At 30.5% G+C, this 22,669-nt stretch overlaps 1 protein-coding gene across 1 annotated transcript in view; it reads left to right on the forward strand.

Moving 5' to 3' along the window:
* Nucleotides 1–4,829: 4,829 nt before the first annotated feature.
* LOC118196488 (uridine phosphorylase 2) overlaps nt 4,830–22,669 on the forward strand; it is a 44,825-nt gene continuing 26,985 nt past the window's right edge. Inside the window, exons 1-2 of the mRNA XM_085815964.1 lie at nt 4,830–5,002; nt 13,664–13,784. Of these exons, the coding sequence (XP_085672090.1) occupies nt 4,983–5,002; nt 13,664–13,784 (141 nt within the window). The 5' untranslated portion in view covers nt 4,830–4,982. The remainder of the gene's footprint in view (nt 5,003–13,663; nt 13,785–22,669) is intronic.

Below are 22,669 nucleotides of genomic sequence, written 5' to 3' on the forward strand. Positions count from 1 at the left end.
TACTCGCAAAATGGTTGCAAAAGGCAAACATTTATTTAAAGATAAATCTTAATAACTTACAAGTAATGTATTCGTAAATGACATCCAGAAATTAGCTGTTGCCATTTTCTCAATAGATATTTTGTCTAATAACAATAAATAATTTACAATCGTGCTTACAAACAGTACTGAATTATTTGAAGAGTGACAGATGATACCTCTTCAATTGCCAACTGACGCGCACCTCCGTTCAACGACCCGCCTTCTTTTAAATGGGAGGTAGAACGAATAAAAGGAATTGAAAACCTGTAATTTCTGTTTTTTTGCTGCTGTAATGAAATCCATTCAGTTCCTACTGCTACCACCACCGCTATTTAGTTCTGATTTGAAAGTTCGTAAAAAAGGAAGTTCAGTCATATTTCTTTCAACAGTGAGTCTATATTTTTAGTTTTAATTTTTTACAAATGACTAAATCTTTTCTTTATTAGACAGGCAAATTTACTATGACACTGCAGATATCTGACGAACTTGCACTGTCTTTTACAACACCCAAACTGCTTTAGAACTAAGGAAACAAAGAAACTGAATGCAGTCAAAATGCGATTTCTCGGTAGTCTTGATAATTTTTGGATTAGAATAAAAATAAAAAAATGCTGTATTTTCAAAATACTCTTATTAATTAAATTTTGCATTATCTGAATTAATTAAACGAATGAGTTTATTTAACTATTATCAATTAAACAGCAATACCTTAGTTTAACTAGGTAGTAGTGTAATTTAGCAAATTCTAGAGATGCTTCGAGCTTCAAAATTTAAAAAATTTTATTTTCAGCTTCAAAAATTTTAAATTCTAGCTTCAAAAATTAAAAAAAATTCAGCTTTAGTATGTGTTATTTCTCAATATAAATTTGAACACATTCCTTGAAACTCATTGGTGCGTTTTCTTATCAGGATAGCCACAACTAAAACCTCTGCTATAGATCATTTAAAAAAAAATTTAGTGTTTTCAGTACGTTTACCAATAAATTTATTACATTCTTTCTCTTGAATAATAATTATAATTATAATAATGATAAAAGTTGGACACGATATCATGTCTTATGCTGAAGCAAAGTACAATGCCTTGAACTAAACAAATAGGTTTTCTAAGCATACCGTCATAAGTCTTGCTGTCTTATAATTTTTTTACCAATAATACAAAATCTAAACTTATGAAACCAATTGTCTTCATCTTGTCTTCTGATTTCGCCAGATGATGTCTTCTGATTTCGCTTTTATCTCCTACGATAAAAGGAGAGTTATCCTGAAATATTTTATGAAATATCAGCGAGTTATAAATATTACCAAAATCTGAAAACTGAATGAAACACTTTAAAAAATAAAGCTAGCTTTTAAATGATCAAATGTTAGTCTCTCTGTAATGACTTTAGACTGGGGAGAAATGGAACCTAAGATACTTTACAATGAAATGCTTGTCCTTTTCCACTGACATTCTGTCAGTACCCAAATTTTCAAGAGAATAAATTTCAAAGATTTTGTATTTAAAACAATTAGCGATGCTGAAGCCTTATGAGTGCGGATACCTTGTAGTATAATATCACTTAAGTTTTCCAAATGCTACACTGAAAGAAACAATTATGAAGATTTTGACAGAGGATGGCAGCTGTTGAATGTTTAAAAAATGTTAAAAAATTAGTATTTGAAATAAAAAATAATGCAAGAGAAAATAGTTTTTTCTAATTTCACAAAGCTAATTAAAGATCGTTGTGCTTTCCTCTTTCATCTGCAGTAAATGAAAGATTATATCTGGCCATAACAATAAACAAAAATCTAGACATGATTGAAATACATAGTATCGCGATACATTTACTAATAATTAATTATTTTAACAAAAGAAATCATAAATATGCTACTTTTGAAGCTTCAAAAAAAAATGCTAATAATTCTGTTCTTAGATTATATACACAGAACTTTTAGCTATGTAGCTCCTGCAACTATTTCGCCTCAACTTTCGTTCGACGTTTTTTGTTCTAAATGAAGCCCTATATAAGATAATTTGTTTTGTATCGAATAATCTAACATGTATCGAAGCAACAGAAAATATCTAAAAATAGTCTCCTTGAATTCTTAAACAAAGATTTCTTATTATTCCAATATTTTTACTTTCATGACTTACCCAAGAGAGCATATGAGACTGAAAATTCGTTAATTCATTTTTAATTTCAACTAAAAACAGCGAAATGTATTAGAAGGTCGTTAAAACAGTTAATTTTGAAGCATTTTATTGTTTTTGACATAATTAATCAAAGCAGGATAGAATTCAAAAAAGGAGACATAGAAGACAATTAATGACGTCCTGCAGATAACAAAGAAAATATGATACAAAATAACTGAAATAATTTAGATGAAGACTTTCAAGACCCTAAGCAGAATTATTTATAGCATATAGAATATTCGCCAGTTTACAGCTTTTAAAATACTCATCCAATACACTGAGAACATAAGTCAGAAAGAATGGAAAACCTCAATTTCCTTTCTCAAATCTATGAGAAATAAGAATTCTGAATAATCAAACAAATCAAGTAATTAGAGATGTTAATATAATGCCTTTTATTAGAAAAGTCAGTTTTTAGGGCAAAACAATTTCAATTTTAAAGAAGAATTTCTAAAACTGAAGTTAGTTTCAACAGCAAAGAAAATGATTGAATAGAAATTACTATAAACGGATGAATGTTACTTCATGTTTCTTTATTGATACTGAAAGGTATTAAGACTTCTCTTATATTTTAAAATAAAATTTTAAACCATTAGCATGAAAACTTAACCTTCAAAGTAATTCCGATCCTGCATATTGTTTCGTATCCTTGAAATACTTGAAACAACACCTCAGTGTCCAGATTCAAACCCTATCAAACATATCTGGTATAATATGAAACATAAATTTCTGAAACAAAACATTTGTTTTAAATAAAAATTAGTAATAAGGATGCTTGGGAAAATTATGATGTAAATTGCAGAAAACTGAATGGATGCTAAAAAACACATCTTTGAAAGCCAACAATTTAACATAACGTTAACATTTTTAACACCTTTTTTACCTCCTTGTACAAAGTAAAGAAAGTATTGTAATCACGAAAAATTCCGGGTACCACATTTCAACGGAAATACCTATTTTGACCGCTGTCGAATGCAATTTAACGATGTTTTTGCTTGACATCTGTGCGTAAGGACAGAATAAACGACTTTTTTCTCCAAATGAATTATAAAACTTATTTAAAATCGATTCAAAAGAGATTTTGTTCGTGACGTCTGTACATGTACGTTTGTGTGTATCTTGCATAACTCAAAAACGAGTAGCCTCAGAACGTTAAAATTTTGTATATAGGACTATTATAATATGTAGTAAGGTTTTATATCTTTAGTTAACCTACATGCAATAATTGTACAATTATCAACAATTTAAAAGTTAAGTGCGGGTAAGTCTAATTTTTGTTTACCAAAGCAGCTATATTTGTTTACATTTTAAACTTAGCAGAATAGTGGATTTGTTGCCAATCTAGAGAAACTAAGCTTCGCAACAACAAAGATAACGTTTTCTTTTATTATTGCGCATTAAACATGCTTAATCCATTCTGAAATTAACATTTAAGTTATTAAATTATCTCATATATTGACTTAGCATATCGATCTACGCTTTCAGTATCTTTTTACCGAGTGTGACCAAACGTAAACAATCAGTTTTGTGCACCGACAAATCTGCCTTCTTTCCCGCTGGCTGAATTGCTTGTTTTTGAGTAGAAACTCCAATTTTGATTGTCAAAGTTGTTCTTTAAATTGTTTCGACTGTTTTTATGTTTTATATTTTTCTATATTTTTCAATTTTTAATAAAAGTAATTTTAGGTTTCTAAGTATTTTTGCCTTGTCGCGAAGTGAGACCTGAATTAATTGAATGAGAAATCTATCTCTAATGAAATTCTAGGAAATAGTTTAAATGAAATGCAGGAAAAAATGCGTGTAATTTAATATTACGTACAGGGAAGTCATGTGCATACATCAGATTTTTTTTATTTTTCTTTGGTGGATAGTTTCCGGTCCCTTTTGTGGCATACTTTTTCGTCTTAAAAAGAGAAGAAATTAATATATTTGGGGGGGGGGAGGATATTCAGTATATATAAATTACATTTTACTGAAATAAGTAAACTTGCATTTTTATTAAAGTTCCATTTTACATTATCAGTTTCAGTCATTTAAAATTTGTGTCATAATGTTGGGAGATAAAACGTCTTTCGTGAGACACTGCATATATTCTTTGCTGCAGATATTTTATATCCTTACATTGTTTTTATACACATTTTTTATTTATTACGCAAAGTATATTTATTACTCAAAGGGTATGTAAATTTAATAATAGTAATAATAATAATATATTATCAAAAGTATTTGAAAATAACTGCTATAAATATCTCAAATGTGTCACAATTTCATCGTTATGAAAATATCTTATTCATATAAAATTATTGTTCTATTAAACGCAAAAAAAAACGACAACTTAATCAAGTTTATTCTTACGGTTACATGACAGAGAAACATTGAATCTGCGGATGATTGACGAGTTATTCATCCGTTTATTCATTATAAATGCTTTAATTGGAGATACGAATCGCAAATTAAAGTTAGCTTATTTTTACATACGTTTACCTTACAGCTGTAGCAAGTTTTGAAGGGCGTAAAACGGGCAAGTAAAAAAGTTTCGATTCCAAATTCTCACGAACACTGGCAAGTATTTACTTCCGGGATTTTTCTTTCAGCGTAAAAATACAAATTACGCCGAAGAAACAGCAACCAGATGGCTGTGATGCGGCGCTCGTGCTTCCGTTGGTCTCCTTCCGCCGTCGAAAGCAAAAGAGCCGCTGTCTGTATTCTATCGATTTTTCACAATTCTGAAGATCGTTGTCCTTCCTTGACCTTTACAAACCTAACTGCAGTTCACTAATTTACTATTATGGATGAAGATGAATATAGGTAAATTTACCTTTCTTACTCAGAGTACTTTTATAATAATTTAAAAGGGCCATTTTGTAGACTCTGAACTGAAACCTGACAGTGTTTAAACGTATTATCGCAGACGATATATATTTGCGAATATCAACTAATAATTTTGCAAAATTTGTACGTAAAATTTCAGCTTAATTATTAATTACATAAAACTCAAATTATATGACATTTTAAAAGGTGTGCGCTTTTTTATTTAAAAAAAAATTACTTTTCTTTCCGAGATTCTTAGATTTCAAAAAATATGCTTGACGTTTTCTTGTAATAAGATGATTAGCCTAAATGTAAATTACAGAGTGCTGCAATAATATTGCTTAAAAAAACTATGGTATTTCAATTCGTTGTAAGTATATGAATGGAAAATTAATCCGTAATTATTTCTGATTGGAGTTTAAAACTCTGTAAAGATTTCATAATTATTTTAATAATTATTCAAGTTATATAATACGAATTTTAATATTTCGTTATTTAAAAGTTACTTTGTTTCAAAAGGGGAGCGATGATGTTAATTAATGAACTACGGTGGAATTGTGTTAATTTTAAATCATAATTATATGATGGATTTGATTTCAAATTAGATAGTTTTGTTATTAAGGCACATTTTACAAAATACCAACCATTTAAAAAAAAATTTTTTTTTAAATCAGATAATTCGAATTCGAAAATGCAAAATTTTGATTATGCTGCTTCTTAAAGACTACACAGATTTACTGTTTCCTGTCTTCGTAATTAACATTTGTAAATTCTTATTCAGATATTTTTCTAGAAGAGATTAAATTTGTACTATTTTGTTATTTTATTTATTTAACTTTTCTTTTATTTAACATTTATTTGTAAATTTTGCCTCGCTAATTATGAAATAAGTATTTTTGTTTTCTTCTATTCGCTATCATTACCAAACATTAAGAAATGTTTTTATTTTTAATGAAATTTGTACTTTTAAGATTGTAATATATATCGTAATATATAGCTTTAAATTGTTTATAAAAGACTGTTGAAAATTAAATTATCTAGCTAATTTATGTTTTTAATTTTTTTTAATCAGTTGTCTTTTTAACTATTTTACAGTTTGAAAATATTGCGTCAACAGGCAAAATCCTTAAATATCTTTGCCTATAAAAATAAACTCATTTTACTGATAAAAAGTTCTAGACAGTATGAATTTCATCTAAAGCTGCATAATTTGAACATGATTTTGTAGCTTTAATAGTATTGTTTTCATTCGTATCAGTGTTACTTATAATTTCAGCACTAAATTTCTTACAGTAACGAAATTTCCATACTTCTGCACTTTGTATAAATCGTTTTTGCATGTCATTGAAGTAGATAAAACAGGAGTAATTTTTAAATATTTTAAAATTGAGATCGTGCAAAATGTACGCGAACGTTTTAAGAATTCTTATTACGAATTCTTAAACTTTGTTAATTTTATTACTAGTAGCTACGCGGCCAGCTTTCACCTGCCTTTTAAATGTACCGGGAAAATACCTGAAGGGAACACCAAACGTTAAATTTAAAAACTGGGCAGAATTTTACTCTGCAAAACAACTTCATAAAAAAATAAATAAAAAATAAAAAAATTTAAAAGTATTACATATAACAAAATTGCAATGAAATAAGCAATATCCCTTAATACAAATATTTATCCTTATAAATAAATTAACTAACTTGCCTTCTCTCTCAACAAACGTCCAGTATCCAAGAGAAACATTAAATTTTAAAATTGCACAGAATTATTGCCTTCATTTTTCCAAGTGGCAACAGTACTGATTTTCAACAGTCAGCTGTCCAGTATACAATTGATAGTAAAACTGTTGCCAAAACCGCATTTATAAAATAATGAAACTATTCAAAATGATGCGATAAAATCGAAAAGATAAAATAAAAACAAATCTGTTTCGTATTTTGAAAAAATCGCTTCGAGGTGCACCGGCTCTTGTCTAGACGCACCTATATACCAAATTTCGTATCCCTGGATCCCATATTAGCTTACGCGGCACGAACGAAAGATACACAGACTATTTCTTCTATTATATGTAGAGATTATAGATTTTTAAAAGTAATTGAAGTCGATACTTTCTAAGAAGCATTTAATGCATTTTTTCCTCCGCTAGATCAGTCACCAACAGTTTGTTGTATCACTGAAGATTTTACAACTTTTAGCAAAATTTTATATAATTAGTAATCAGGGTGACAAACTTTGAAACAACATCTGGCTGCAAACATTCAAACTCTGCCGGTCCTCTTTGTGAGTAAATATTCTCCTAGTGTTTAAATAAGCATATAACGAAATAATCACAAATTTTAGTGGTTTCAAGTGTTTCTTGCGTTTACATTCGAATAGCTCGACCGATGGCTTCCTGTCAGCACATTTATTTATCTGCTGTTTTTTCTGATGCAATGAACTTTGTCTAAGATGATTCACCTATAATTTCTTGATGATTTTGGACTACTGTAGAAGTGGTCATCTTTAGGTGGTTCAGTATTAGCGTTTTTTTTTATGTAACCAGAAATACTAATCACTTTCAGAGGTGATTTTCACTACTAAAGGATTTGTTGTCCAAACACTCTATTGTTTAGATTTTGTATGAATTTCCAAGCAACATATCGGATGTAATTTACAATTTTAATTGTTAAAGTACATTTCTAATCTGAAACAGGAATTTAACAAGAACGGATCCCTCTCCTTAATAAATTGGATACCTCTGTTGTTTTTCGCATTTTATATTATTTTGCTTTGAATCCAGAAAGTGATTTGGAATGTGGGGAGCCTTATGATAGCGGAGAAATACAACTGTGGGTTCATATTTTAAAATTTTTCCTTTCAGTAGTGCTCTAGTTCCTAGTTGAATAAACGGGGAATGTCCGTGATTAATATATCTTCAAACAAATCATTATTTTTTTCTGATTTAATAAGACTAACAATAAAATACTTCCTTTCCTACGCCACGAAACAAATTCCATTTCTGAAATTTATTTCTTTTGACCTCAAAGTTATTGTTATGGAGAAATTTTCCCGAACAAAAGTTTGTCTCTTGACATCTTTATTTATGACCTATTTTAGGAAGTGAACATTGTCTAGCGAATTTTTGCTTCGCATTCTATCTGTGTCTATATAGCCGCACGAATAGATTTTTCTTAACTCTGGAAGAAACTTAAAAATAAATTTCATGCCTTAGGGAGCTTCGCATAAAATCGTGTATAAATAATGAAATGAAAGTTAATATTGATAATGATAAAATATTCCGGTTCAGTAACTTAAAATTACAAAAATGCAACAGCTCGCAACTGAACTTTGAATTTCAAAATGATATCTCTGTTTTTATAGACCGATTTATTTATCTATGGGGTATCTGGGAAAATTAATCTTCTTATCTTGTTTCTATTTCTCGCAAAAATTTCTATTTTAAAGGCAGAGAATATCCGATTTTCTATTTAAATTTGTTTAAATATATCTCGCAAAAATTCCCACCTGATAGTATATTGTTAAGCCGTTTAACAATGACCATACAGAATTCCAGACGAGTTTGGTTTTCCGAAACATTTGTCTTAGAGAACAGGACTATATCGGCAATATTCAATATCGATGCTTATGCTTGTTTATGTTTTTAGTAATTCTGATCACCTTCAGAGATTGTCATCTATAACAGGCTGTTACCATAAGATATTTCACTATAACTATGTGTGAGTTGTTTTCCTTCTGTTTAAAACTGAAGTTGACTATTCAGTTAACAATTCTTGAAATATCTAAATTGAGTTTAACTTTTTTAAATTATTCTTTTTTTAATTCTCTTAAAAAATTTTAAAAATTCATAAAGCAAATACAATAATTTTCGTTTGAACAAGCATTAAGTTAAAATTGTAAAGTGGAATCAAACATATTTACAAGAATCTTATGCTGCATAAATGTATGAAAGCTAGATTAGACAGTGGCAATATTTCTTCTTCGGCTATAAGAAAACTAATTGAAGCAAAGTTGTGCAATCTAAATAAGAAAGGCAACATTAACAATAAGAAAATTTCTGATTTTTGTATCAGATTCCTCAGAAAGAAAGAATCTATCATCTAATCATGAAAAATGTAAATTTTAACGCTAAAGCTTTACTTTCAAATGTACTTCTACATGGTTGTATGAAAAATTCTTTCTGGCCTTGAAAACCAGTATCTCCAGAGTAGAAAAGTGTGGGTGTATCATTATCGCTCCAGAACTGACAGAGGTGGGGGTACCATTATCTGTGCAATGTTGTCAAAGGTGTAATAAAATAACTATTACCAAACACTTCAGCTGAAAGGGTTGCTTTCACTTAAATGGAAATTTCACATTGCTATTCCTTTTCATCTTTTTCTCTAAACTAAAACAGCAGCAAATGCCACATGATTTTACTAGCTGAAGTATAAAGATACAGTATACATTTAGCAGTATAGTATATAATAAAATACAGTATTCTTCACTTAGGCTGTTCTTCATTTTGGTCATCTTTCCCCAATACTATCGAATGCTCCTTCATTTGGTATTAAATCCATTTTAGTTAGTGAATTTATAACAATGCTTTTCAACCTCTTTTACATCATGGCATATCTCACTAGCATAAATAATTTCACGACCCACTACCAAGGAACATTTTCTATTAGCATCATTAATAACTTTTGTTTCATATTAGCGATTAAATTAATGATATTTTTATTTCAAATATTTTTGCATTATAATATATAAATATCCCAGTTATGTATTCGTTCCAGTCTTTTTATGTAATCCTTAGTACGAAATAAACGAAATGGAATAGCTAATTCATACATCCTCAGTTACTCATATTTGGCCTAGACATTATACCACATCTATAAACTAAGTGGTCAGATTTGAATGAATAAAACTGTGATTACATTTTAGAACGATTATTTTATATTATGATATGAAAATGCAAAAGTAAAATTAATTACACACAAAATTATTGACTATGTATGCATATGCTGATGATAATCATTTATCGACAAAAAATTTAAATATTAATATAAATATTTATTGTCACAGTTAATACATATTACCCTCTTATTTCAATGTGATACTTGGCCTTGTTTCTGTGAACACATTTTTGTATATGGCTCTATGGTAAAAGAGCTCAATTCAGTTTGAGACTTCTCAGCGATGATTTCGTTAAGCTGTTGATAGTGAGCATAGAACAGAAACATTTTTCATGTTGTAGGAAATGGTAAAAGAATGTTTGTGGCTTTTTCTCCAAAGGAAAGATTTTTTTTTTCTAAAATTTCAAGGATACTATCACGTTTTACATCTAATAATCTCTCTTTTTCTTTCACTGATAAATCGAATGCTATATAATATAATGCAGACGCAAATGGATTTCGACTTCGGTTGAATATCATTGTGTCCATAAATTCAAAGTGTGAGGAAGCTTTCTGTAAAGTATGCATATGTGTTGATCTACAAAGTAAATAGAAAAAAGAAAAGCGTCTTAGGATCTATTTCAAAAGGTTTGAAGCAATGCGTGGTGTGAAAAAAGGTATATGAAACTAATGATGATCAAATAGAGAAATTGTCTTCATTCTTCAGAGCGTTTGGGTCCAGCATCTCACCCAAACGCCCTGATTTTCTGTACACCCATTTGGAGTTTTACCTTCAAAGGTAGCAAATGAAATCAAAATATGATGAATGACTATTGTTCGATTCCTATAGAAGTGACATATCTTCAAAAATAATAAAATTAAGATACTGTTTTAAAATTCGATTTATATGAAAGTCTTATAGTTAAGTAATGTATTAACTTCTTATAGAGCCTTGATTAGCTTAAAACTGATGTTCGATAATGAAAAACAAATCCCGCATTTAATTCAACAATATGCAGTCCATATGAAATTTCCCCAAAAGGTTTGCAGACGCTGAAAAATTTTCTAAATGCAGAATAATATTTAAGAGGGCTCGCCAGCAACCGAGTGATAAAAGTCATTGAATACTAGTAGTTCGACTTGGGTTTGATTCCAGGCGAACAGTCTGGCTGCATGGGCGTTTTTGTGGTTTCCCCATGTGTAACCTGAATACGAACCAGTTTCCACCAGAACGTTCTCTACGAATGCATCCCTCCTGTTTTTCAGATAGCCTTCTGTTGCTTTGTCATAATCAAATAACACAAACCATGTAGCATTTAAGAATTTGTTATATGTGAAGACTTCTCACCTTAAACCACTGAACAAGCCGTTAAAAAATGTTCCACTTCTCGTAAGGAATATCTTTGTCCATTTCCCATTATTGTTGCTATGGTAGATTCCTTTCTTTTCTTATAATCCTCTTAAATATTTTAAGCATTTTTCATGAGCTTGTGAAACATTTGCAGCTCGTCCTTTGAAGACAGTATTTCAGATAAGATATAAATTATAAAACACCTCATACATGGTACAGAGTGTCTCTGAAAAAGTGAGATAACGTTTCATTGCGTATGTAGAAGGTTAGAAGAAAGGCAAAAGTCGCTGAAATAGCTTACATATACCCTTCGTTCCATGACATCACTTCCGACTAAACGCCAAAGAGTATAAAGTATTTCTCCCGCCTTCTTAGCATGCCTTCGTAGTGCAGTAGTCAGCATGTTTGGCGCGTATTCGAGAGGGCCGTGATTCGAGTCCCGGTTAGGGCATTGCTCATTTTTCACATGTTCTGTTTCCAAACTAGCCTGATGTCTCGACAGTGACGGCCGAACTAAGAGGTGGTGAGTGATAATTCTTCACCACCAGGATTTGGCGATTGGGTGCCCTAGTCCCCAGTCGTCCTTTAAAAAGGGGGTATATAAGGTATTTCTCCCACCTTCAGTATCTTCTTTCAGTATACCTTCATAGTGTAGTGGTCAGCACTCTCGGCGCATATTCGAGAGGCCTGTGTTTCGTGTCCCGGCCAGGGCATTGCTCATTTTTCACATCTTCTGCTTCCAAACTAGCCTAATGTCTCTACAAGAGGAGCTTAATGTTTTATTCTCAGTAATGCTCCATCTATATAGATCACTAATCCCTGTCTGTTCTTTCTGTGGCTATGTGAAATCAGTTTTTTATCAAGAACTTTTTGAACATTGCGGAAGAGCTTATTCATTGCATTTAATTAGATTTCAACAGCACTGGGACGACGCCAGGTTCTTTTAATGTGTCAGAGAAGACATCATAAGACTGCATGAAATAGTATACTGAAATCATTCCAGCTTCTTCTAATTTCTCAGATATGCCGTGTCATGTTGTCACATTTTTTAGAGATTAAAAAAAGTTTTTCAAATTAAAATTTATATTCGACAGAAAATTTCGCATTCTTTTTTAGCATTCTAGATCTTCTGACTATATTTCCAGATCTTCTTTTGGAACAAAAGAATTTCTTTAGTCAGTGAACTGGAATTCTTAATAGCGTTTTGTAACAAACGATTAAGTTTTCAAGAAAAGTGTTCAAACTTATTTATCAATATTCAATTTTTTATTGATACGGGCTTATTAAGACATGACTTTATCAATTAGTTGCTTGTTTTATATAGGCTTAAATACTTTTTCTTTACTTATTTGCTTTCAGTTTTACTTCCCTTTCAGTACAATCTCAATCACCCCTTTCTTTGATTATATTAAAATATTATTTCCATGCAATTCATTTGATCTTTGAGTCCATGTTTTTCCCCTTTGTTTGAGTGCTTTTGATTTTACTTCTTGAGTTTGATATTTCTGTTAGATATTAACTTCTGTTCGAAGAATTTTTTCAATGTTATTAAAACCAACATTATATATTCAGGTTTCAAAGTATCACCCAAACACCATAAACGAAAGTTTTTTTGCCCAACTTTACCCTATGCGAACCATCTAAGAAATATGACTCGCCTTAATTCCACTTATGTTTTCATGGAAATTCAAAGTTGTCATCACATTCTCATTTACTTACTAGGAAGGCATATTCTTGGAACAAGTGTTTCGCTGAATTCCTCAGCTCACTTCAAGCTCACTTCAAATTGATTTCAAGGTTCATGCTTCTTCAAGCTAATCCCATAATTTGTGCTCAAGTTCCGATTACTAATGCTCACATATCATCTTTTACAAATCATTCGACAGTATCATTAAGCAACTTCTTATAGTCCTCTCTTTCATAACAGGGATCTGTTATTAAGGATATCTCCATGATGAGCAGTTACTGTTCTGAGGTGGTTTACGATCCTAAATTCCACTATTTTACAATTATGTGATGGAGAATGTTGAAAATGTTTTCTGTTCAAACTTCTTAACAAAGAATGCTCTTTTACTATAAACTTTCAAGTGCAAGTTTATGAAATCCATTCTTTGCTTAATATAACAATTTGCAGTAATTTAAGTAAGAAGTCGTATTTTAGAAACATCAGTTTAAATATAAGAAAGAGTTATTTAGAAAATATATTTGCATGCATGGATTATACAGCATCTTATGTACGAAAATTAAATTGTGCATATTAATTTTTTAGGGATTTAGTAGATAATGAAGATGAGAATATTTTTCAAAAATTTCGAAAAGGTTTTTCATCGTTTAACTCAAGCATAATTTTTATTTAAAACTATCTTTTTATGTGTATTATTGATTTACTTTAAAAGCATTTTATTTTGAATATTCTTTAAGTAAGGGTTTTTATATCCTAGTCAAGAAGGATGCGTTCGCCTTCGGAATCCCCATATCTCTGAAATGGAACAAGATGTACTGTATCACATATCTCTCAGCAGTGGAGCCCAAGATCTGCAAGAAATGTTCTCCGACGTGAAGGTAATAAAGCGGGTTTAATATTTTATATGCCTAAAAGGAATTAGCGACTTTTATTTCTTTTAAATAAATAATGATTTAATATTTGTTGGCAAAATGATGTATTAGTATAAGCATGTTCGTATGTTATTTATTGTAAGAATTTTGATAATGACGCAAGTACATGATTTCGGTTAAAAAACTTAAATTTTAAGCTAATCAAAAATGAGAATGTGATTAAAGTGCATGAAGAAATTTTTATGCAGTTATCTTTGTTTTATAGTAATGATTTCATAAAGTACAAAATTGACAATTTGAATAGTAATGATTTCATAGAATACCAAACTGATAATTTCGATAATAATGATTTCATAAAATACTTCATGGCGGTGTCAGAATTTAGCTAATTAGTGTATTGGGGGCAATACCTGTTGGATTCTATAGTGAAGTTCCTGGTGATCGATGAACTTTTACCTGTTTACCTGTTCATGCATTCGCGAAAAAGTTCAGGTATCATATTTAAATGAAAATATCCATTTTAACCGCTCTCGAATCCATTTGAACGATATTTTTGAATAACATTTGTACGTACGCACTCTTCTTTCCAAAACGGATTGTAATATGGATTTAAAAGAGATTCAGAAGAGATTTTTTTCGGGACGTCTGTACGTAGGTACATACGTACGTACGTATGTTACTCGTATGTATCTCGCATAACTCAAAAACCAAGTAGCCTTAGAACACTGAAATTTTGCTATGTTTTTCGTCTCTCGTTAATCTGCTTGGTTTAAGGCTTCAAAACACTTTTCCCTTTACAAGTTCTGTTGAAGCGTTAAACAAAGGAGATAAATATTTTTTTAAATTTTATTGTTTGTTTTTTAATCTGTACTAATATCCCTTTTTTATTATTGTTCCTCTTTTGAAATGAAATTTTTGTTTTCAATTTGGTATTTTTCTTTAATTTGCGTTTTACCAGTTTAATTTGTTACTCGGAGAGAATGGGTTCAGCCTTCAAATATATAATGCTGCATTTTCGTTTTCGTTCCTATTTTTGAGATTTTTATTTATAAATATATATATATAATACATATATATGTGTGTGTTTGTGTGTATAAACAAATAATTTATTATTAGAAAAAAATTTTATATACCATCTCCAAGGAACAGATATTCAATTAAAACCATGGAACTGTCACTGAAAAGCATTCTGTAATTAAAATGTTCACAATTAAGCAAAAAACAACCAATGAATTAAAAAAATATTAACTAATTAACTGCCAACTCAAAAATTCATTACAAAAGCGTTTTAAACGTGAGAAAATTGTTAAAAAATGGATATGCATAAATTAGTTTAAAAATTGAAACCTAAATTAAATGAGAATTAATTTAAAAAGAAACGGATATTTAACAATTGAAAATGAGCCATATATTTTTTAATTTTTGGTTAAAGCTGAGATATCTAATTAAAAAGACTAATAATCGAATACTGTCTGTAACTTACGGAATTAATATACTGTAAATGAGGTGATGTCAGAGTTCATGTAAGCATGCGGAACAAAAATCACGTGATCTCTGTCTTTATTTGAGACTGTTTTGGGTCTTCCTTTTGCTACTTTAGCTGAAACATTTCTGGCAACACTTGATACCACGAAGACATGAAGAAAAGAAGATAAATACTTCTAAGTGTTTCTTTCAGAAAATTTCTGTTCTTTTTTTGTGTTGCTGCAATTCCATACTACTTGAAAAACACGTATTACGATTTCCCTATATATTTTGTGATTTGTGCCATTTTTTCCCTGATTCGTTTATATCCCGTTCTAGCTACTCTCATCGCGCGAAATTTATCTTTATTCTTGTTAGTTTATTCTGATTAAGGTAAACTGAACTCGTGTTTAAATTTTATTTCGCGAAAGGAGAAGTTCAATGACAGAAGATCTATTGCCTATTCCTAAGAAATGTACATTCTACGTACTACTTATGTTATTTATGTTCTATGTACAATTTAAGAAAAGTACTCTGTATACTATTAGCAGATACTTCTTCATAGGAGAACAATAAGGAAATGGTTAATACCACGAACGTATGAATTAAATGGAAAGCTATAAGGTATATTTCTCCCGCCTTTTTAGCGAGCCTTCGTAGTGTAGTGGTCTGCACGCTCAGCGCGTAACTGAGAGGTCCGCGGTTCGATTCCCGGCGAAGGCGTTGGTAGTTTTTTATATTGCCTGCTCCCTCCTCCAAAAAAAAACCTAATGTCTCTACAGTGGCGTCCGAACTAAAAGGGTGTTGGATGATGATTCTCCTCACCCAGGATTTGGCGATTGGGTCCCCTAAAAACCCCAGTCGCCCTTTAAAAAAGGGGGAGTATATAAGGTATTTCTTCCGCCTTCTTAGTGAGCCTTCGTGGTGTAGTGGTCTGCACGCTCAGCGAGTAATAGAGAGGTCTGCGGTTTGATTCCCGGTGAAGGCGTTGCTAATTTTGCATCTTGCCTGCTCCCAAAAAAATCCTAATGTCTCTACAAAGTTTTTTCGTCGCGCTCGTTTTTTTTCGGCCCGGTCAAATACTATTCGCTAATTATCATTATTATTATTATTATCCATGCGTTTTTCAATATTTTAAATATAAAATTGCTGCCTTGGTAATAAATTGCTGCCTAATATAAATTGCTGCCTTGGTAAAATTGCTGCCTTAGTAAACAATTTTCGCCACATTATTAAAACGCTTTTTAAATTAATCACAGTTAAATTTTTGAAAATTAATCAGTTCTCAATAAGCATAGAATAAGCTACTTATAAATGCCTTCAAATAACAATGAAAGGTATGAGGATGTAATGTCAAAGCAGTTAAGTTCTACCATACTTTAAATATGGACGGGTAATTTAGATGATCGCAGAAAAGTCGAAAGTATATGCAAATATCATATTAACAAATAGCACTTTAATAATAAAAAATCGATATTGATACCATGTTACTTTTTTGTAAACGTAACTATTCCATTGTAGTTATTAAATTATGCACATTTTCTGCTACACTTCATTTGAACTTATTTTCTCGAATTATTCTAATTTAATTAACCCATCCCACAAGGCAAGTTGAAAATGACATCAAAAATTGCAAATTTTTTAAATTAAAATACCCCGGTCAATTTTTGTCGTACGGAAGCCAAACTTCTTACAATTTTACTTTCTCAAAGCGAGTAAACATTTCCTCATATATAAGCATAGGAACTCGAAGACTGCACTGAAAGTTAGTTTTTGTTACTTACCTAAAATTAATTTTTTTTTTAAATTTCGACATTACTCAAACATGAATATTTTTGTCATTTAAAACATTTCTGTAGTTGTAAGTACATGACTACGACCAATTATTGCGAAAATAAAGTCTCGGCAAGGACGTTTAAAGCAGGGAAAATGAGGTGGATATAACATACTTTTAAGTACTGCCGATCGCTATGAAAAAAAATCTGATGTGTACACCACATGACTTCCTTGTATTGGAATATTAAATTATACGCATTTTTTCTTGCATTTAATTTAAACTTATTGGATTGAATTAAATCTTCTTCGCCGACAGCGCATAAACTACAATAGAATAAATGCATTCTTTAAAATTCACTCTAGTATTTGTTTACCATAGCGACACTCCGGCGCTAGATTCACTTAACAGTATTAATAAATATATAACAGTTAACTTATATAATAATTATATAACGGAAACTTTCGTTCATATTATAACTCATAATGCACAAAATTTATATCATTTAAAGAATAGAATTATCTAATCGTTGCCATATGTTCTATTCAAATACTATAATAAAGCTAGAATGATTGATTTATTTGGCAATAATAAATGAATGCGTTATCTTTGTTGTTGCGAAGCTAAGTTTCTCTAGATTGGCAACAAATCCACTAGTCTCCTGTTTCAAATGTAAACATCAATGGCCGCCATTAAAAACAGGCTTAGCGGCAATTAAACAACTTTAAAATTGCTGATATTTCTAAAAATATTGCACACAGATTTACTAAAGGCATAAAATCCTTAACCGGAAGATAAAAACAACATTATTCAATCATTTTTAAAGCAAAAAAATGTTACAAACATATAAGAGTAGAAACTGAGATCACTGAGCCGTGTAACAGAGTGTATATATATATATAAATATATTTATATACGTTTTTTGCGGCCGATCGCAACCAAAATACGAGGTGCACATCTACATGTTATAGCAGTCCTATATACAAAATTTCAACGTTCTGAGGCTACTCGTTTTTGAGTTATGCGAGATAGGTGCGTACGCACGTACGTACATACGTTCGTACAGACGCCACGAAAAATTCTCTTCAGAATTAATTTTAAAGCAGTTTTATAATTTTTTTGAAGGAAAATAGTATTTTATTCTATCCTTACGTACAGATATCACGCAGAAACGTCGTTAAATTGCATTCGATAGCGGTCAAAATGGATATTTTCGTTGAAATATGCTGCCTGAAAATTTTCGCGATTACAATACTTCCTTTTTACTTCGTACAAGGAAGTAAAAAGGTAGGATGCACAACTAGATGTTACAGCTGTTTCATATAAAAAATTTTAACGTTCTACGGCTAATCGTTTTTGAGTTATACGAGATACATACATACGTACGTACCTAAGTACAAACATGAAAAAAAATCCGTTTATAATTCATTTTAAATCCATTTTACAATCTGCTTTGGTAAAGAGAGATCTTTATTCTGTCCGTACGTACAGATGTCATTCAAAAAATAGCCAAAGGGGACCTGGCAACGGTCAAAAAGGATATTTCCGTTCAAATACCTGAAACGTTTCACAAATAAAATATTTCCTCTACTTCATATCAGGAAGTAAAAATGATGGTAAAGGTGATACCGTTTTTTCGGAAATTCCGCATTTTTTATTTCTGGATAAAATATAACATCTAAAATTATTTTTAATGCTTATAAATAAAAAAATGTAATAAATTATGCCATGAAGCATGACGAACCTTACTGATTCATAACAAAAGTATGGAAGTTCATCAAAAATAAAAAATAAATAAAAACGCAAATAAATTGCAGCAGGCATAATTCGCAATGATTTAATGGAGACGATATTGTTGGAATTTGTAAGCCAATGCACGCTGCGGGGGGGGGGAAGACAGTTCCACATCTCCTGTTCTACTCCTGTACTCCTACTACAACGTTTGACGAAATTTGACTTGCGTTTTTCATATCTCGAAAGTGCGACTTAAAATATTTCTTAGATTTATATATAGTATTGTTCTAATTTAGGACTTTTTCTGAAATGACATGCCATTTTTTTTTCCATTTTTCGATTCAACGACTCAAATTCTACCAAACTTTCAAGTTTTGTGAAAATCGCACGAGTAGGTTTTAAAAAATTAGCTTTCAAAATTTTAGCTCCACAGTGTTAATTGAATTTGGTATATATTTATTAATCTCTTTTTTTCATTAAACTTTTGATTCTTCCTTTCACATTTCGAAATTTATTTTCATTCCAAATAAACTTCGCCCATTTTTTATGATTTATATTTAAAGTTTGTATTTTTAAATAATTTCTAGAAATTTTTCGAAAACCAGTTTGAATTATAATCTGTAAAATTTTTACCATCGAAATATATGGAAAAAAACTGGCATATCATTTCAGAAAAAGTCCAGTTTTGTGTCAAAATACCTATGTTAGGGCAATCCTATATATAAATCTAATATATATCCTTTATATATATCCTATATATATCCTTTAGTCTCGCTTTTGAGACATGAAAATCGCAAGCTGAATTTCGTCAGTCAGCTGAGTAAGAACAGGAGATATAGAACTGTCTTTTTTTTTTTTTTTTTCCCCGCAGTGTGCATATATTCAAATGGAAGCTGGAAAACCGAACTTGAAGAACAGTTCTGTATTACACATTAAAAATTTACTCACAGCTAGCAGAAGTTGCCGTGAAGGTACATTTAACATTCGTCATAAGTACCTGTATTAAATGGAATTTTCATTCAAGTCAAAAATCACACAAATGCAAGTAATGGCTTAGGCGTGATTCTTTTTTAAAAAAAGAGGCTAGCTTTAAAAGCATTACTTTGAATAAACAACTAAAATGTAGTCATTAAAAGTGATATATTGTTTCTATGTATGCATTTATTTATTTTCAACAAATTAATTATCTTGTAATAAAAGTAATTTTTATACAGAAAATAGAAACACATTTTGAAGAGGAAGAACAACACATTTTCAGATTCAAAGAGGTGCTAATCACAAAAAATGTTAAGAATCGCTGGCTTAGAAAGCCCTCGAGTGTTTTACCATAATCAGTCAAACTCTCATCATAAGGGAAGAGAAGCACGCGAACTAAAGACTGTCGAGTAATACAACTGTAGATTGATATTGGTTCCAAACGAAAATATGCATTACAAGCACTAAAATGCCTCTTCTTCAAGTACTAAAATTTCCACCATTGTGGATACGTAATGTCATTTAACCAGATTAAATAAAATATATAAATAAAATAAGTACAAATAAGCTTCATTTATCCCTTAAAGAAATCAAAGTATAAACTTTTAAACAGTTTGAGAAAAATGGTTAAGTGCGCTACATCCATTAATGTCTATCATTTTAGATGATAATTTTATTTTAATGTACAGTTTTCCTATATTAGTTGAAACCTTCATCTCGCAATTCTAAAATCTTTCGATTTAGATTTTTTCCAGTGTTACGATTTGGTAGAATGTCTATAAATACATAGTTTTAGTCCTCAGTGCGGAATATTTTTATCCATGTAAGAGGAACCTCATTTCTGCCTCCTCAAAACACAGACACTTTTTTCTGTGAAACTAAATTAAATATAAGACTGAATTTTGCCTAGCTTTAAGCAATTTTCATCAGTTACAAATTTTTGATAATATACGCAACTTCATTATAAAATTTGCAGCACCATGCGTATCATAAACTGCACTTTTAACACAGTTTTAAAAAATGTTAATGAAAATATGTAAAGTTCAAATAAGTAAGTATAAAAGGGGACAGTTAAGGAAAGAAAACGGATATAAATATACAAAAAAATAAACGCAATCTTACTCAAATACGTTTAAATCACTTTCAGTCTTTCTAATGAATTTCATAAATGTTAATTCCCAAAATTACGTTCTCCCCCCTCTAGATACTGGAAAAATTTCTATTAATTCCTTAATTTGGAAACATGATATAATTTGCATACATTTCTAGAGGAAGTTTAACTGCCAAATAGCTAATATGAATTGACTTTTTTAAGCCAAAATGCGGATTCTCACTAATTCGAACTTGATAAAACAAGCAAAACGTTTCGAATCATCGGAAGCAGTGGTCCCAAACGTTTTAGGATCGCGAGCCCGTTTTAGGTTCTCGGGCTTTACTTGCGACCCCAAATTCAGGCGTTTGTATTTTATTATATGGTCCCCTGTTATGCAGCTTTTCAGCAATCTGGCGATCCCCGAAAGGCGAGTTTGGAGACCATTCATCGAAAGCATCCCGACGATAATTTATTCTGAAATGCGATTTCCCAGGAGTTTAGCAATTTTTTTAATTAACATAAATTCTGAATCATTCCCTTTCTAATTTAAGAGAATTTACTTCCTCAATAGAATTTAAACTTTAAATGCATGACTTCGTTTTTGAAGTTAAAAATGTCTTTAGAGAAATCTTTCAAAACCTTCGGATCGTTATATTACATTGCAGCATGTTGCGTTACACAACCATGTATTTATCATCCACTATCCCTCTCAAATGTTTTCATACTCAAAATATTATTTATCTTGCTCGCAGCATCTCGCATACTCAGTTTTCAGAGCATTGCTGCCCAGAAAAACAAGATTTTAAATTTATTATTCAGTTTAATCACTTTGTAAATGCTTAAGTAACGGAAAGATTTTAAATCAATAAACGCTATACCTAATAATTAATAATCTAATTATATGATACACTTTTAAATGCATTTAACAATACGTTAAATTGATACAACGGTATACCTAATAATTAATAATCTAATTATATGGTACACTTTTAAATGTATTTAACAATGCGTTAAATTGATACATTTTATAAACATCTGAAAACTCATTTTTTATTAATAAAAAGGTAAGGTTTTTTAAAACAGCATGTGTTACGTACTTGATACAATTGTTTTGTTGTATTATGTTATGAAAAATATAATATTTTCAGGAAACTGAAATAGCATTGCAAGTGAACAAACATCTTGCACTCTCTGACATAACTTGAAAAGGAACACATGTTAACATCCAACAGAAAACGCCTTCTAGGAACCTGGCTTCAAGCCAGATTTTTTCCCGTTACTGACATATGTCATGGCGCCATAAATTGCAGCCATTCGTTACTTGCATTGTATGAAATACACGAAAAAGTATGTTAAAATTCAAGCGTTTTCAGATAAAAGTTAAAACTAAACAATTCTGTGCTAAGTAAATAATGTATAGCGTTAGGAACATCTGTTAATTGTAACAATGCTATTAACGTTACTAAAAACCATTGGTTGGAAGCTAAATATATAACACTTCCATAAAATTTTAAAAATATAGATTTAAATTATTGAGAAGTGCGATTATTTTCTTTTAAACAGTTCGATTTGTTAAGCAATGCGGAATGGCAACGTTATGAAAAAGTATTTGCCAAAGCGCATGAATGATAAGTACATGGCATGTTATGTAGCTAAATAGCCAGAGGTTCTGCTTACGCTAAAAATGTTTCTAATGATAAAACTTCATAATCATTACTGACTATAATCATTATAAACTGACCATAATCATTTCCACAAAAAATAGAAACACATATTTAAAAAAACCATACGATTCTGTCACGTAACATTTTGAACTTTCATTATTTATTCAAATTATAAAATTCAGTGTCA

The sequence above is a fragment of the Stegodyphus dumicola genome, chromosome 4 (genome assembly GCF_044657685.1).
Source record: "Stegodyphus dumicola isolate Sdum_Otavi_A_Nest chromosome 4, ASM4465768v1".
NCBI lineage: Eukaryota > Metazoa > Arthropoda > Arachnida > Araneae > Eresidae > Stegodyphus > Stegodyphus dumicola.